At 24.2% G+C, this 15,344-nt stretch overlaps 2 protein-coding genes across 2 annotated transcripts; both read right to left on the bottom strand.

The window, feature by feature from the left end:
• Window positions 1-1,461: 1,461 nt before the first annotated feature.
• Window positions 1,462-2,923, bottom strand: LOC128955229 (protein NDRG3-like). Its single transcript, XM_054300878.1, has one exon. The coding sequence runs from the start codon at window positions 2,921-2,923 to the stop codon at window positions 1,562-1,564; it is 1,362 nt and encodes a 453-aa protein (XP_054156853.1). The 3' UTR covers window positions 1,462-1,561.
• A 2,217-nt stretch (window positions 2,924-5,140) lies between these two features.
• On the bottom strand, window positions 5,141-6,526 carry LOC128955263 (TOX high mobility group box family member 4-like). Its single transcript, XM_054300914.1, has one exon. The coding sequence runs from the start codon at window positions 6,449-6,451 to the stop codon at window positions 5,150-5,152; it is 1,302 nt and encodes a 433-aa protein (XP_054156889.1). The 5' UTR covers window positions 6,452-6,526; the 3' UTR covers window positions 5,141-5,149.
• Between the last annotated feature and the right edge of the window lie 8,818 nt (window positions 6,527-15,344).

The following is a 15,344-nucleotide window of genomic DNA, read 5'->3' as shown; positions in this document are numbered from 1 at the left end:
CTAAAAATGAGACCAAATCTAAACCGCCGTCAGCAGCAGCAGCAGCAGTACCAGTGGTGGTGACCGATACTGATGGCCAGAAATCACTAATGGATACTATCGGTTATGATGGCCAGCGGTCGATGTCGGTTGTGGATCAAAATGGAAAAATATATATAATGAATACCAGAAGATTTTATTTAAAAAATAATAATACCAATAGCTATAGTGTCCAGATTTCTGATGAACCTGGCGATGGTGTCTATAAATTGACAATGGTTGGTAACCTGGACCAGTTTAACCCTGGTCAAAAAGCTGAATTATTTTCTAGATTTATCCTTGATAATACATCGATTAAAAAAATGAATCTACCTAAATTTTCAGACCCTCCTAATGCTAATATATCGTTTAAAGGCAAAATTTATTATAATAAATTCATGATAGATATGATTGGTCAGCTAAACAAATTTAGCCAGGTTGAATTGGCTAATAAATTAAAACAGTATATAATTGCCAATCCAAACCCTAAAGATGATATTGCTATTAGACCAGTTATATTAATGGGAAAATATATATAAATATAGCAAATTAAAAAACTAATTGTGAATTAATTAAAATTAATTAAAAAAATAATAATAAATTTGATTTAGGTTTGTTTTATTGTTTTATTAAAATTTTTGAATTTTTTTGTTTTTGATTTTAATCTAATAAATATTTAAAGTATTTGTAAATTTGATTATGATGCTATTTGATATGTTGTTTATTTAAAAATAAATTTTAAATGTTTATTTATTGACAAATTTAGTTAAATATAAAAATTTATTTAAAATACTTATTATTAATAATAATACTAAATATATATGTGTTTATCTGTACTGTATATTTTAAAATTAAATATTAATAATAAATACAATCATACTATATATTTAAAAACTTTATATATCTAGCAGTCATGTCTTAATAAAACAAATTTATCTTAAAAACATTAATAATTTTTAAAAAAAAATTTTAAAAAATATATATATTATAATTGTAATACAGATAAATTTAGACAATAAATTATAGCATATAGTATTGTAAAATTTAATTTTTTAACATTAATATTTAGAATAAATTATTAATTTTATAAAATTAGCTATTTATTTTTTTAACCTGAATGACTTTTTTTAATAATATTTATTTTAAATATTCACATAAATTTTATTATAATTTTTAAATAATTGCATAAATATTTTAGACAAAAATTAAATTATTAATATGTCTAATATTTTTTTAATTTATTAATAATTTAGATAATTATTATAAAAAACAACACATATATGCATAATATAATTAATATATCAATTAAATATACTTTTAAATATTAAATATAAGTATTAACCAAAAAAAAATAATTTAAATAAATGTCAATTAAAGTTAATATGTTTTTAACAAATAATTAAAATTAAAATAATAATTAAAATATATCTGTATATTCTGTGCATAGATTGTCAAAACAATAACAAAAATAACTTATTATTTGCTCTAATAATTATTAAGTGTATTAAAATTGTATAACAATTAATAAAATCGAAATTAATGTCTAAATCTCATGAATCACGGGAAACGCGGCCGAACTGTGACCACCAGTTGACGGGCCGCCAGCGCTACCACCATATAAGCTAAGCCGAGAGCTGGCCAGACATGGCATCGACATTCCCATCATTAGAGCCCTCTTTTTCCGATAGGCTTTCAACGTATAGCCCAATCCTTGGAGAAACAGCCGAAAAGTTTCGGCCACTTTGTGCGGCTGTTCTTCTAAGACCATCGACGCATCCGACAACTTAATCCATGTCGAGTCGCTCGGCAACAATCGGCTGTTCATTTTGACCGATTCGTCCACATGTGCCGAATTCTGGCCACATATCACGGCAACACTGCACCGAAAGTTGCGTTGTTTATCGTCGCGCGTGATGTCCAACGCTGACCGTCCGATATACGCGTCGATAAACAGACCGAGATTTCGTTTGTTAATGAATTGGCCGCCAAAGTATCGGCGATACATATCAACCGCCTCATCGTCGGTAACCCGATCGGGAAACTCGGTGTCGCCAAACAAATGCCACATCAGATAGTTTTGAACCGATTGAGGCAAACAGCTATCGTTGACTATTTGTTGGCCGCCGTTAAGCAATTGTCGGACATTCAGTTTCTGGTATATCCATTCAGTCCATGTGCTGGCCGTTGCTGATGGATGAATGAGAAACAATCCCTCGACCATATCGGGACAGTTAAGCGCAAACCGACTCAATACGTTAGCGCCGGCACCGTAACCAAAACCGATGAACGACTGGATGGCATAATGTTTGCATACATCGTGTATTTGTTCGGCCAACTGATCCATTGTCGGATAGACGTAATTGTAGGGCAAGTCGTCGGCATTGAACTCCTGTCCCGGAGCTGTTATATGATAGACTCGGAAACTTTCCAATAGTAACCGATTTTCCGATAGACTAAAAAATGATTCAAAATTTGACGAACTATTCAGTCCGATGTCATGATAGGTTAGGATCACTGGCTTATTATTGGCGGTACCAGTGCTGCTGCTGCTACTGGAGCTGCCATTGCTGATGGCGTCCAATTTGGTTACAACCAGTGATCCATATTTAGTGATAATCCTTTCATCGTAGTCATCATCCAAGTCTTTGAACTTCAGACGACTGGATTCAATGGAAAAACTTTGACTTCTGCCAGTGGTTTGTTCGCCGATTAGCGACTGTGATTGCGATCTATTGTCAGCTGATCTGGTGGTTGGCGTATAGATGCGATTGAGTTCAAGTCCATCGCTAGAACCGTTGGACCTATTGTTGGTGATCTTGCGTTTGATACCAAACGTAAACGATTTGTTGCCCTTTTCGATGAGATTCACGTCATTTGATGTAACTTTCTTGTAATAGATCGGCATTTTTTTGTTTGTTTGTATTATTAAATATAATTTAAAATTATATAATAATAAGTATATAATTATAAATTTTTTCCACTTTTTTTTAAACAATAGTTAATTTAGTTATCGTTTGTAATATTTAAAACTATATACAGTAATAATAATAATAATAACACTTATATAAAAGTTTTATTTTTTTGCAAAGTTTATGTCTATTTCTATATAATTTATATATAATGTTAAATATGTTTATTGAAATTTTGATTGATTAACTAAATACACATCAATTTTCAATTAAATATTTGCTTTTATAACACATACAACACAAACACATATAAAACACAATCAGTGTCTATTATTCAAATCCAATGTGTAAATATTTAACAATTAAAAACAATTTTTACATATTTTATTATCATTATTATTTGTATTTCACAACTATTATATATAACTAATATAATTGAATCAAATGAAAACAACAATCATTTAGTATTTAATACTAATAAATAATAATAATAATATTATTATTAGACATAAAAATTATTTTTTGTAAAAGTGTGAGAATATAGCAGTTAATCAGATACAGTGTATATCATATACATATGTTTATATATATATATAAAACAGATATATTAATATATAATATAGATATCTATTTTATTTAATGTATGCTAAATATGATATGATATCAAAAAAAAAATCAGAGATACAGTATTAAATTAGTATAACTTTTTTTTCAACAACAAAAAAATATATTATGTGATTATATCCTTGAAAAACGAGTTGACAATTAAAAAAAATATATAAATATATTTCGTATAAATATATAAATATATTTTTTGTTTCACTGAAAATATTATTATTATTATTATTAAAACTACTGTTTTTTTGGAAGCACACTTGTATTATAATATAATAAATGAAATAAATTTATATCATAATAATTATGATTAATAAAACATATTTTTCAATATACATGTATATATATATATATATTTGTATTTGTATATATATTTATACTAGTTTGCACAAAAAAGTTACCATGAAAACCAATTTTACAGTATATTTTAATACAAAAAAAATGTATTATTAATAATACTAATACACAAAACAAATGCTTACGTAAGGCTCAGAGAGAGAGAGAGAGAGACAAACATCAATGAAAACTCATAATTTTTTTTGCTAGTGTTTAATAAATATTAAATATATGAAAGTCATTATTAAACACATATACAATATATATATACAGTATTAATTCATGTGTGCTAATAATAATAATAATATATGAAAAACATAGGTATATATATATACTGTATATATACAGTATATATAACCCATAAAAACCGGTTACACCTATGGATAATGATATACAGGGAGAGAGAGAGAGAGAGAGAGAGAGAGAGAGAGAGAGAGAATAGTCTACTTAGAATTAGGGAGACGTGACATATCATAACATTACATACCAGTGCCCAGAGTAATGGAAATCATCCAATAAATGACTATCAATTAATTAATAATAAAATATTAATAATAATTCAATAAATCAATACATTAATCAATACATTAACTTTCAATTGTTTGAAATATTTTTTTTATATGTCATATAGAAAAAAATAACCGTAAATATCAGTAACAGTTCAATATAATAATAATAATAATAATAATAATAGTATTGTAATAACAATTATAATGATAAATATTATAATCAAATAGTTAAAGAATTTAAAAATATAATTATTAAATACCGTAATAATAATAATAATGGTTTGTTTGAAAAGTTTTAGTAAACAATTTTAGTATTATAACATAAATTAACTAATATTTGTTAGAAATAATGTGCAATTTTTTTTCTTACAAACAAACTATTATAATTAAATAATGATTATATATATAAAAAAGTTTTAAATTGAAAAAATGTTTTTTTATGTATTATATAAAATGACATTCAATTGTATTTTTTTCTAAAAAAATAAATGTTAACTAATAAATAAAAATGTCATATAGTTTTTAATAATAATAATAATAATAATTATTATTATTATTACTACTACTATACTATGAAATACATTATATAAATGATTCATTCATATAGAGATTATGAGACAAATGGATAATTAAATATTCAATAAAAAAAATTGAAAACGTTTTTAGAGACAAAAATAATAATAATAATTAAATTTTAAAAAATGAAATAATAATAATAAAAACATAATTATGATTATTATTATTTTTTTGGTATTATTATTATTATTGTTGAGTAAACTGTTGTTTTTGGACCCAATCGTTGAATACGTCGGCACAGTGGCGGACACAGCACTCGGATGAACAATACTCTGAATCCCATTCGTGCGAATCGATGGCATCGTTAGTACATCCCTGACGAATGCAGTGCTGATTGGGAGCGGCGACGGCGGCCATCGGATCAATAGACGGCTGCGGCGATGCCGTAGTCGACGACGATGACGACGACATCACTAAATTTTGCTGCAAATGTCCGCAATTATCGGCCGATATGTTGTTGCCGCCGCTATTGGACGTACTGTCACATACTTGTTGTTGGCTGCCATCAAATAGCTGATGATTTTGTTGGTCATTCATCATCAGCTGCTGACTGTTAGCATCAGTGGACTGATCGGGAACAGCTGTGGTGGTCATCATCGTTGTTGATGTTGTTGTTGTCGTTCTTTGGCTGTTCTTTGGTTTATTTTCAACTGTATTGCTACCGACGCCGCCGCTAAGTTTGGCCGCAACCGATCCGGCTAGAAGTCCGGCAATCTGTTGGGCCCGACTCGAGGCCAATGTTTTCAAATAGTTTTTCTTTTCGAGATCCGCCCGCTGTTTGTAAACGTTTTTTTCCCGTTTGTCTAATGCTTCCCAATTTTTGGCCACAACTTGCGATATTTCGCCGAAAGAAGCCGACGGATTGGTCGACTTAATCAAACTTTGGGCGTCTCTGAAGAATAAGGCGTAAGCGCTGACCGGTTTCGGCGGTCTTAGCGATGCTGATGACGATGACGACGACTGTGGTGTCGACTCTTTTCTGGCACCGGCGGCGGCGGCGACACCAGTAGTCTTGGCTTTTGTCCACTTATTAGTTGCGGACGACTTTTGTTTCGGCTTTTGATTACTACTACTATTAGTACTTAAAGTCTTGTAATTTGTTGTGATATCGGCGTTGAAGTTGTTGTTGTTGTGGTTATTGTTTGATGTCTCATACGATGATGTCGTCACCAATTGATTCCAATCTTGTTGTTGTTGGTCACCGAAAAAATAGTCTTGATTTAGTTGATTGTGTCCATTGATGTTATTGTTGTTGTTGTGATAATCAAAGTCACTATTGTTTGATACCATCAATGGTAAGCCATTTACTTGTTTTACTTGTTGTTGGGCTACCAGTGCTTTGTCTACATAAGCCTCGTATGCCAGCTGTTGTCCGCACAATAATGTGTCGACAAAACTATTAGTATTTGGGTTCAGTTGTGGTGATAAACAATGACCAGTTGACTGAAGATAATTGTTAGCACAGATATCATCAAACATACCATTCATTATTAATATAATAACATATTATTATTATTTGTAAAATCAATTTAATAATCAGTTAATAACGTAAACATTCAATTCATTCACAAAAAAAATAAACACAAAAATTGATTTCAAAAATATATTTTTCATTCAAAAACTTTTATTTTATATTTTATTTTTACAGTACTGTATGTGTAGTGACTCTCTCTCTCTCTCTATATTCACTATACAGTGTACTGTAGTTAGAGATGGGCAAATAGAAAGTTTCTAATAAATTTCCGTGAGAAAGTTTCTAGAAAGTTTCTCATGAATAAATTTCTATAGAAATTTAACTTTATTGTTATACTATGGGATCCCCATATCTATAGTTATTGGAAATACTATAAATATATTAATGAGACATAATATTGTACATGTTAATATTATACAAATGGGATACTTATATAAATAAGTATAATTATCCAATAATAATCAGTTTTGTAAAATTTTATTCATCATTTTATTATATTATAGTTAAATATAATTAAATAAATTAATTTTTACCTTAATTAATAATTAAAATACTAATAATAATATTTAATTATTACTTTTAATAAAAATGTTACAAGATAAAAAATATTGAAATAACATAATTAACATGGGGATCCCATAGATAGAAATTTCTTTTAGAAACTTTCTAGAAATTTCTCTTTTTTGCCAACACTAACTGTAGTATACTATACACTGTCTAGTGTTTAGTAAGTGTACTAAGTTTTAGGGGTTATTGTCTATACTGTATAATAACTACAGTATTGATAGTCCTATTCATAGATTACGTTACATTAGATTTTTATGTTCTGTTTTTTAACATGATAAAATTTTCTATTTATATCATTCAAATACATAGTAACCACAGCTAGAATAATTTCAAATGCAATTATAGTTAATAATAGTTAATAATAATTAATTAATAAAAAAATAATCTAGCTTGATTATAATTTAAAAAAAAAATTACATACTAATTGTCAAATTTTTCTTATTAAATATTTTTTCCAAAAAAAAATAATACTTTATATATATTGTATTTATATATGAAATATAATGTTCTAAACGCTATGTTATGAGAGAAATATAATTTTTGCAAATGTAAAAATGTGTTACACATTGTATGTACAGTACTGTATGTATTGTATTGTATTGTAGGTATGGGTGATGACATGTAATCTGTATTCTTAATGTTGTTGAGAGTGAAAGAGAGAGAGAGAGAGAGAGAGAGAGCGCACTCTCTATGGATTCTGCAAAAAGGGAAGCACTGATAGATAGATAGATGTGTACTGTATATCAATATATATATATATATATATATATATATATATTTGTTTGGTTGGGAGTGAGTGAGAGTCTAACCCAGTAGTAGCAGTAGTGGCAGTGACAGTGGGCTTGGATGATGAGATGCAGTTGTTGTTAGCCATCCATCCAGTGATTCACTGGTGATGGGAGACTGAGAGAAAAATTCATACACAATAATAGTGAGAGACCAGTCAGTGATGAGTCTCTCATCACTTACTATCTCTCTTATCCGCAAAACAACTCGTTATTCAAAAATACCAAACTGACTGACTGTATGGCTATGTGTAAGTCATACAACAGAAAATCAAGTAAGTATTGCATCTCATATTTTTTGTTAGTGGGTTGGGTGGGTATGGGTTAGGGTAGTGGTGGGTATTTGGTTTATTAATTTTTTTTCTGCTGCATACTATTTAGAGCATTGATTTTTTTGTGGACATATATATATTTTTTTGCACACAATTGTATGTTCATAAATGACTATACCGATTTTTTTTTGATGCTCAGTTATGCTACAGTATGGCACACACCTACTATAATATATATGTATATATGTGTCCTATTATTATTATTATTATTAGCAATATGTGCAATTTTATTATTATTATTTAGAAATTATTTATTATCTAAAATTTTTTTTAGAAACAAAAAAATATTTATATTATTCTAAATATATTATTTAAAAAATAATGTTATGTTTTTTCTCAATTTATATTTTATTTCAAATAAATTTTATATATTAAGTTCAAATCAGCCATACATATGCCTGCTGTCATCAGTGAATATAAATTATATGTATATATATATATATATATAAAAATATATAGAGAGAAAAAAAATCGTTTTATCGCCAGTAAAAAAATAAATATATATATAAGTAAACCTAAAATATTATTTATTTGATTTGATTTAATACCTTTCCTCACACAGAGTGTTGGTTAGCTTTTTTCCCTTTTAAAAATTGGTTAAAGCTTTAGTAGTAGTAGTAGTAGTAGTAGTAGTAGTAGTAGTAATAGTAGATATATATATACTGTAGAATTATTGTATTATTTATATATAATTTTTTTATATATATAAGTATTCTACAATTGAAACTGTCCGAAATTAAAACAAATTTTAAAGTTAATTTATTCGAAAACTACAAATGATAAAAAATCATAAAATTTACATCTGTTTCATTGATTATCGCCTAATATTTAGGTAAATAAACAATGTCATTTTAAAAAATTTTTCATATGTATTTTTTGCAAAAAAGTAAAAATGACATTTTTTACATCATGTTATAGTTTTAATTGTAATTTGTTTAAACAAATATTTAAAAATACAATTTAAAATTAATCTTAAAGTACACTAACAGGACTATATTTACAACTAACAATAACTTTATATTCAGACTCTTTTATTGTGTTTTAAATTCTTTAAATCACATACTTTTAAATAAAATAAGCATCATAGATTAATTCAATTGTTTTTTTTATTAAAATTTAAATATTAAATATAAACTATTTATTATATATTAGTATATATGTCATTTGATATAATAATTATAAAATTGATAGATATTTTCAATCAAATAATAAAATATGTTGAAATTATCACACATAACGAAAATTTTTTAGTTTTAAGATAAAATTATCTACTTAAATATAAATTTGTTTTTTATAATTCTGCTTATCATTAGTAGATACTTATATACATACTATTCATGAAAGAAAATTAAATATATCTCACTTAAAGAAAAAGTTAGACATAATTTTATAAGATATAGTACATGATTCAGCAAATTACAAAAAGTCATTATATTTATTTTTATATATTTGTCATTAAGAAGAAACAAGCTAGCTCTAACAGTGTGGCATTTAAAGTCAAGTATATTGTTAGACGGATAACATGATAACTTTAGATTTTTAACAATTATATGTAACAATATAATGCTAAACAATTTAGCTTTAGTTCTGACAATTATTTTATTATAAAATTTTAAATATTAATATTAAAATTTTGAAAACTTTTCTGAACAATCATCTAGGCTAATATTATTTAATGAAATATTATCACATTGGAATTTATTATTATAACATTTAAATAATCACTATAATTAAAAAATTTGTAGTCAAATTTGAATGTCTTTTACTAAAATGATAATAATTGGTAAAATATAGAAAAACTAAATTCAAATAATTGTAAAATGTAAATATAAATAATCGACCTTTTTTATTTAAAAAGAATCACATTTTTATCTTTATTAGTTGCATCATAATAATAACGTAAAAATTGATGTACTAAAACGGTCATTACTTGTTATATAATGCTTATATTTACTGTATTTTATTATAAACACACTTTCAATAAACTGTTTGGTGAGAGTGTATGTACAGTATGTATGTGTGCTCTTAAATAGTCTCTGTGTATACAATATTACTGTTATATAAAACGTGTGATAAAATATATATATATAAGAATTGATTTTTAAAATATATTTTTAACAATATTTTCGCATCTTTTATATATATATATATATATATATATATAGTATGTTATATGTATTAAGGGAAAGGCCTCCGAGAGACTCATCAATCAATAAATAATATGTGTGCTCTCAAAAAGCTCCTGTATGTATGTATGTGTGTGTATGTGTGTGTATGTGTGTGTGTATGTGCAGGTCATAGTGTGTCTAAATTAGATAAAACCCATTCCCAGTTTGACTAACACTCACTCACCCACTTACACACACACACACACACACACACACACTAAAAGTTTAAGATTTAACTCCTATTTATATATAAATTTTTATAAGATTTGCGAAAATTTTTTTGTCACTTAAAAATAATTTTTTTTTTAAAACTTATATATACTTTACTATTACTGTTACTATATTGTTATTTCATTTGTACAGTACTTTCTATTTATATTATTAAATAATATAATCTAATTTCAATGTTAAAACTATTTTATTTTATTTTTTTCTCTCTCTTTATTATAACTATAACATTATTTATACTGTACATTACAAATTGAAATTTACAACAATACAAATTGCCATTAAATTATTGCAATTCAAACTATTTGATTTCATACAAATTGCTTAGCTATATATATATATATATATATATACTGTACATTATAGTTGTTAAGTAAAACTTAAGTTTTTTTAACAAAAAAAAATAAAATAAAAATTATTAAGAAAGAAATACAATAGGAAACAAACTATCATTTATAATAACTACACTACAATAGAGGGAATAATAATAATAATAATTGACATAACGATTCTGTGTTGACAATACAGATATATATATATATATATATATTAAAAATATATGTTATATATATTGTATTTGCCATCAATTATTGCTGACGTTTTATTGTTAAATTATTTGTTGTTGTTGTTGGAAAATATAAGGATTTTAGAAAAAAAATAAAGTTTAATGTATTTTAAAAGATTATTATTTTATTTTATTTTTCTGGTAAAAACTATCTAAAGTATTATAGTTTATATGATATTATTGCGAAATCATATGTAACAGTATATTGACTTTAATTTCTAACAAATTTATTTTATTTTTTCTAAAATTATATTTTATACAAAAATTATTATATATACTATTATATAAGTATATATATATATTAGAAATTCTATTTTTATTTATTATATTTGATGCAAATTTAATTATGTATTAATAGTATAATTACACTCAGAGATAGTCTAAAATAAATTATATAATTTACAAATTTATTTTTTATTTCATTTAAATATCTTTGTTATATATATATACAGTATAATCTATGTATATATTTGGCAATTAAATTAATACGCTAAAATTAGTAGTAATAAAAATAAAATTAATAGTGTATATACAATATATATAATTAATTACCTATAACATTGACTTTACAATTAATAATAAATATTTTTTTATTTAGTCATTTATAATATCATAAATTATGCTTGACAAATTGATTAAATTAATTTATATAATATACCTGTACATTCAAGCTAACAATTAAAGTGTATATATAATCATACCAACAAATATATATATATATATATATTTAGAAAATTTCCGATAAAAATATTTATTTATTTAATTATTACTAATTTTTAAAATTCATATATTATTACTATATATATACTGTGTGTATAATATATTTTTTGATAATAAATTGATAGTTGATTAAGATTTTTAAATTATTATTATTATTACTAACTATTATTATTATTATCATAATAATTGGTATATTGTTTTCTGGGATCAATAACTTGTTTGTCTGGCTGTCTGTGCCATCCCTGAGCTGTGCTCTCAACATATAATACATAAGTTAATGAACATCCGTTCCCTACGATTCACTGAATTCCTGAATTGCTATGAACTTAATAATAATAATAATAATATTAATAATAATAATAATAATGTGATATCTGTTTTCACTATAACACTGGACATCATTTATTTGGTAATATATTTTACTAATCAWATTTGAKTCTTAATTTTGTGTGTGAGTGAGTGAGTGAGTGAGTGAGTGAGTGAGTGAGTGAGTGAGAGAGAGAGAGAGAGAGAGAGAGTGAGTGAGTGAGTGAGTGAGTGAGTGAGTGAGTGAGAGAGAGAGAGAGAAATAGAAAGAGAGAGAGAGAGAGAGAGAGAGAGAGAGAGAGAGAGAGTTATCATCAAATTATAACTATATTAKTAATAATATAAATTAAATTAATTTTTTTGCATTTTATTATTAAATCATTTTATAATATAGAAATTATTAATAAGTTGACAAAAAAATTATTGTTTTAGTTATTTTATGTGAAACTAATTTATCAAATAATGATAATTTATGATTAATAATATAATATTTAGGTTGTAATATATTATTTTCAATATTGTTGTTTAAATTAATTTTAAAAAATAATAATTTACATTTTCATTATATATAATTTGTAACAATCAGAAAACAATATTTGAAATATAATACATTTTAATAAATAATATAAAAGTTATACATATACCGTAATACAAAAATAAAATAAAATAAAATTATTTACTCATAGCTAGCATATAGTTTTTATCGTTATTATTATGATTTTTTTGGAGATAATAATAATAATGAACTTTTAAAGTGAAAAAAACAATTTATTATTTTAAATGGGAATAGATATTATTATTTTTGTTGTTATATATATATACCTAAAAATAATTGTTTGACTCGTAAATTACCCGTTAGTTGTCATATAATTTACTGGTAGTTTTATAGCAACTAAACGAAACCCTAATTTAATGTCCAAACATATTAATGTCTGGCAAACAATATTAGACTATTAATGTAATGCAAGACTTTAATATATAAATATATATATATATATAAAGATTATTCTCAATATATTATATAAGAATTTATTTATATATATTATATATATATACGAGAGTCTAGTTTTGATGTCATTTAAGATATATAACAGTTTGAAGCAAAATACTTATATATATATATTAGTTAGTAAACGCTTGAWTTAAGTCACCGAAAAATAATCAATTAAAACCCAATTATATATGAAAATATATTTATAATGAGATAAGCTATTAATTATATATACACACTGTGTGTAAACATAATATTTTTGTATATTTTTTAAATTTTATAAACAATTTGTAAATAAATTACTTAATCAATTGTGTTTTTCTTTTTGGACAAATATGTTATTATTTAATAATATCATATAAATAAAATSAAAAAATTAATTTACCAAAAAATAATATGAATGCAATATATGCAGCAGTAGTTAATATCAAAAAATGTTTATAACAATTGCAACRAATAGTGTAGTAATAATAGTAATAATAATATTTATATTTATTATAAATAATTTCAAGAATATTCTGTATCCTATAGAGGAAAGTACCAATAAATTGAGTGAAACATTAAAACTATTAGACTGTGTATGTATGTGTGTGTCTATGTGTGTGTCTATGTGTGTGTGCATATGTATGTATGTATGTGTATAAATGTGTTTGTAGTAACACTAATAAATTGTTGCCATTTCCTTACATATGATGTATTACTTATTCATCTCAAATACTTTACTCTAAATAATACTGAAATATATTGGGTAACAAAACTTGTATATAAATGTCTCCATAAATATAAACAGTATAACCTATTACAGTATGTTTATAGGAAATATCTAAGTAAGCAATTCACATCTAATTAAATATATATATATATATAATATTATAACACATTTCCATCACCCGGTCCTTCAATTTACTTTAACTACATTTAAGCGATTTATTATTATTTCGATCAAATAGTATTACAATATATTACTATTACTACTACTATATCATAGCATTTTTCATCTTAAGTTTGTTGCTTAGGTGTCACTGTACTATAAGTTATATAATCTTTACATATACTGTATATATATATAAACCTCTTTATGGTTGCTGTACTATTATAATGATATATAAATTTATATAATATTAAGTTTATATATAAACAATATATTTCCAATTTCTAGGTTTGCATTTACATTATACTGTATATACTGTATATATATTTGCATTTTCAATATTGAATTTAATTTTACAAGTTTGAACCCACACACACACACACACACATCAAATAATTGAAAATATATTTAACAAACTTTTACAATATTATAAAAATTTCTTTATATATATTTTTTGTTTCTAAATGATTGGTTTAATAAAATTTAAATATTATTTAAACAACAAATCTACTGTATATATTAAACATTAGATTTTACATTAAATGTTTTTTTTTAGTTTATATCGTAGGAAAAATACATAAAATAAAATCTCAATCTATAAATTGTTATATAAAATACAGTACTAACTAGTAGTGTATAAACTATACTGTATTTTATTTTTTATTTTATAATAACTAAAAAACAATCTGTCAATTGATTTGACATTAATTATATATATATATATATATATATATATATATATATTGTTTTCCCAATAGTTTTTAAATAATTCATTAGTCGTTTACGGGAAAAAACATGATTTTAATATCTAAATAATGATACTATATAATATATAGTATATATACATACATACATAAAATTTTTAACATAAGACTATCCATTAATTTGTTAAATAATAACAAATTTTTGTGTTTCTATGTTATACTATATGTTTAATTAAATTAATTTATAAATATAAATTATTTGTACTATAATTATATATAATTTTTTAGTCTAATATACAGTATATTAATAATAGTTAATTAAAATAGGCTGCTATACTAATGATAAAAACCCAAAATGACTTTCAATTACTTTCATTTTCATATATATAGTATATTTATTACTTAAATAATTAATTGATAACAATAATTTAGTTTAAGGGGTGCTAACTGTACTATTAATATATAAATATATAGCAAACAATTAAATTTATTATTATTATTATTATGAGAGCATTCATTTTATTATATATATATACTATAGATATAAATATTAATAATATTAATAATAATAATATTTTTGGAAAAATTTTTACTTTATTTTTCTACTGATATATAAAGTGTATATTAGTTGTGTATACTTTATACTAAAATAAACAGTTTTTGACGGTAA

This window comes from Oppia nitens, unplaced genomic scaffold, assembly GCF_028296485.1.
Source record: "Oppia nitens isolate AA-2021 unplaced genomic scaffold, nextdenovo-longstitch-racon4-pilon3 scaffold2_pilon_pilon_pilon, whole genome shotgun sequence".
Classification (NCBI taxonomy): Eukaryota; Metazoa; Arthropoda; class Arachnida; order Sarcoptiformes; family Oppiidae; genus Oppia; species Oppia nitens.
This window is presented reverse-complemented; position numbering and strand designations above follow the sequence as displayed.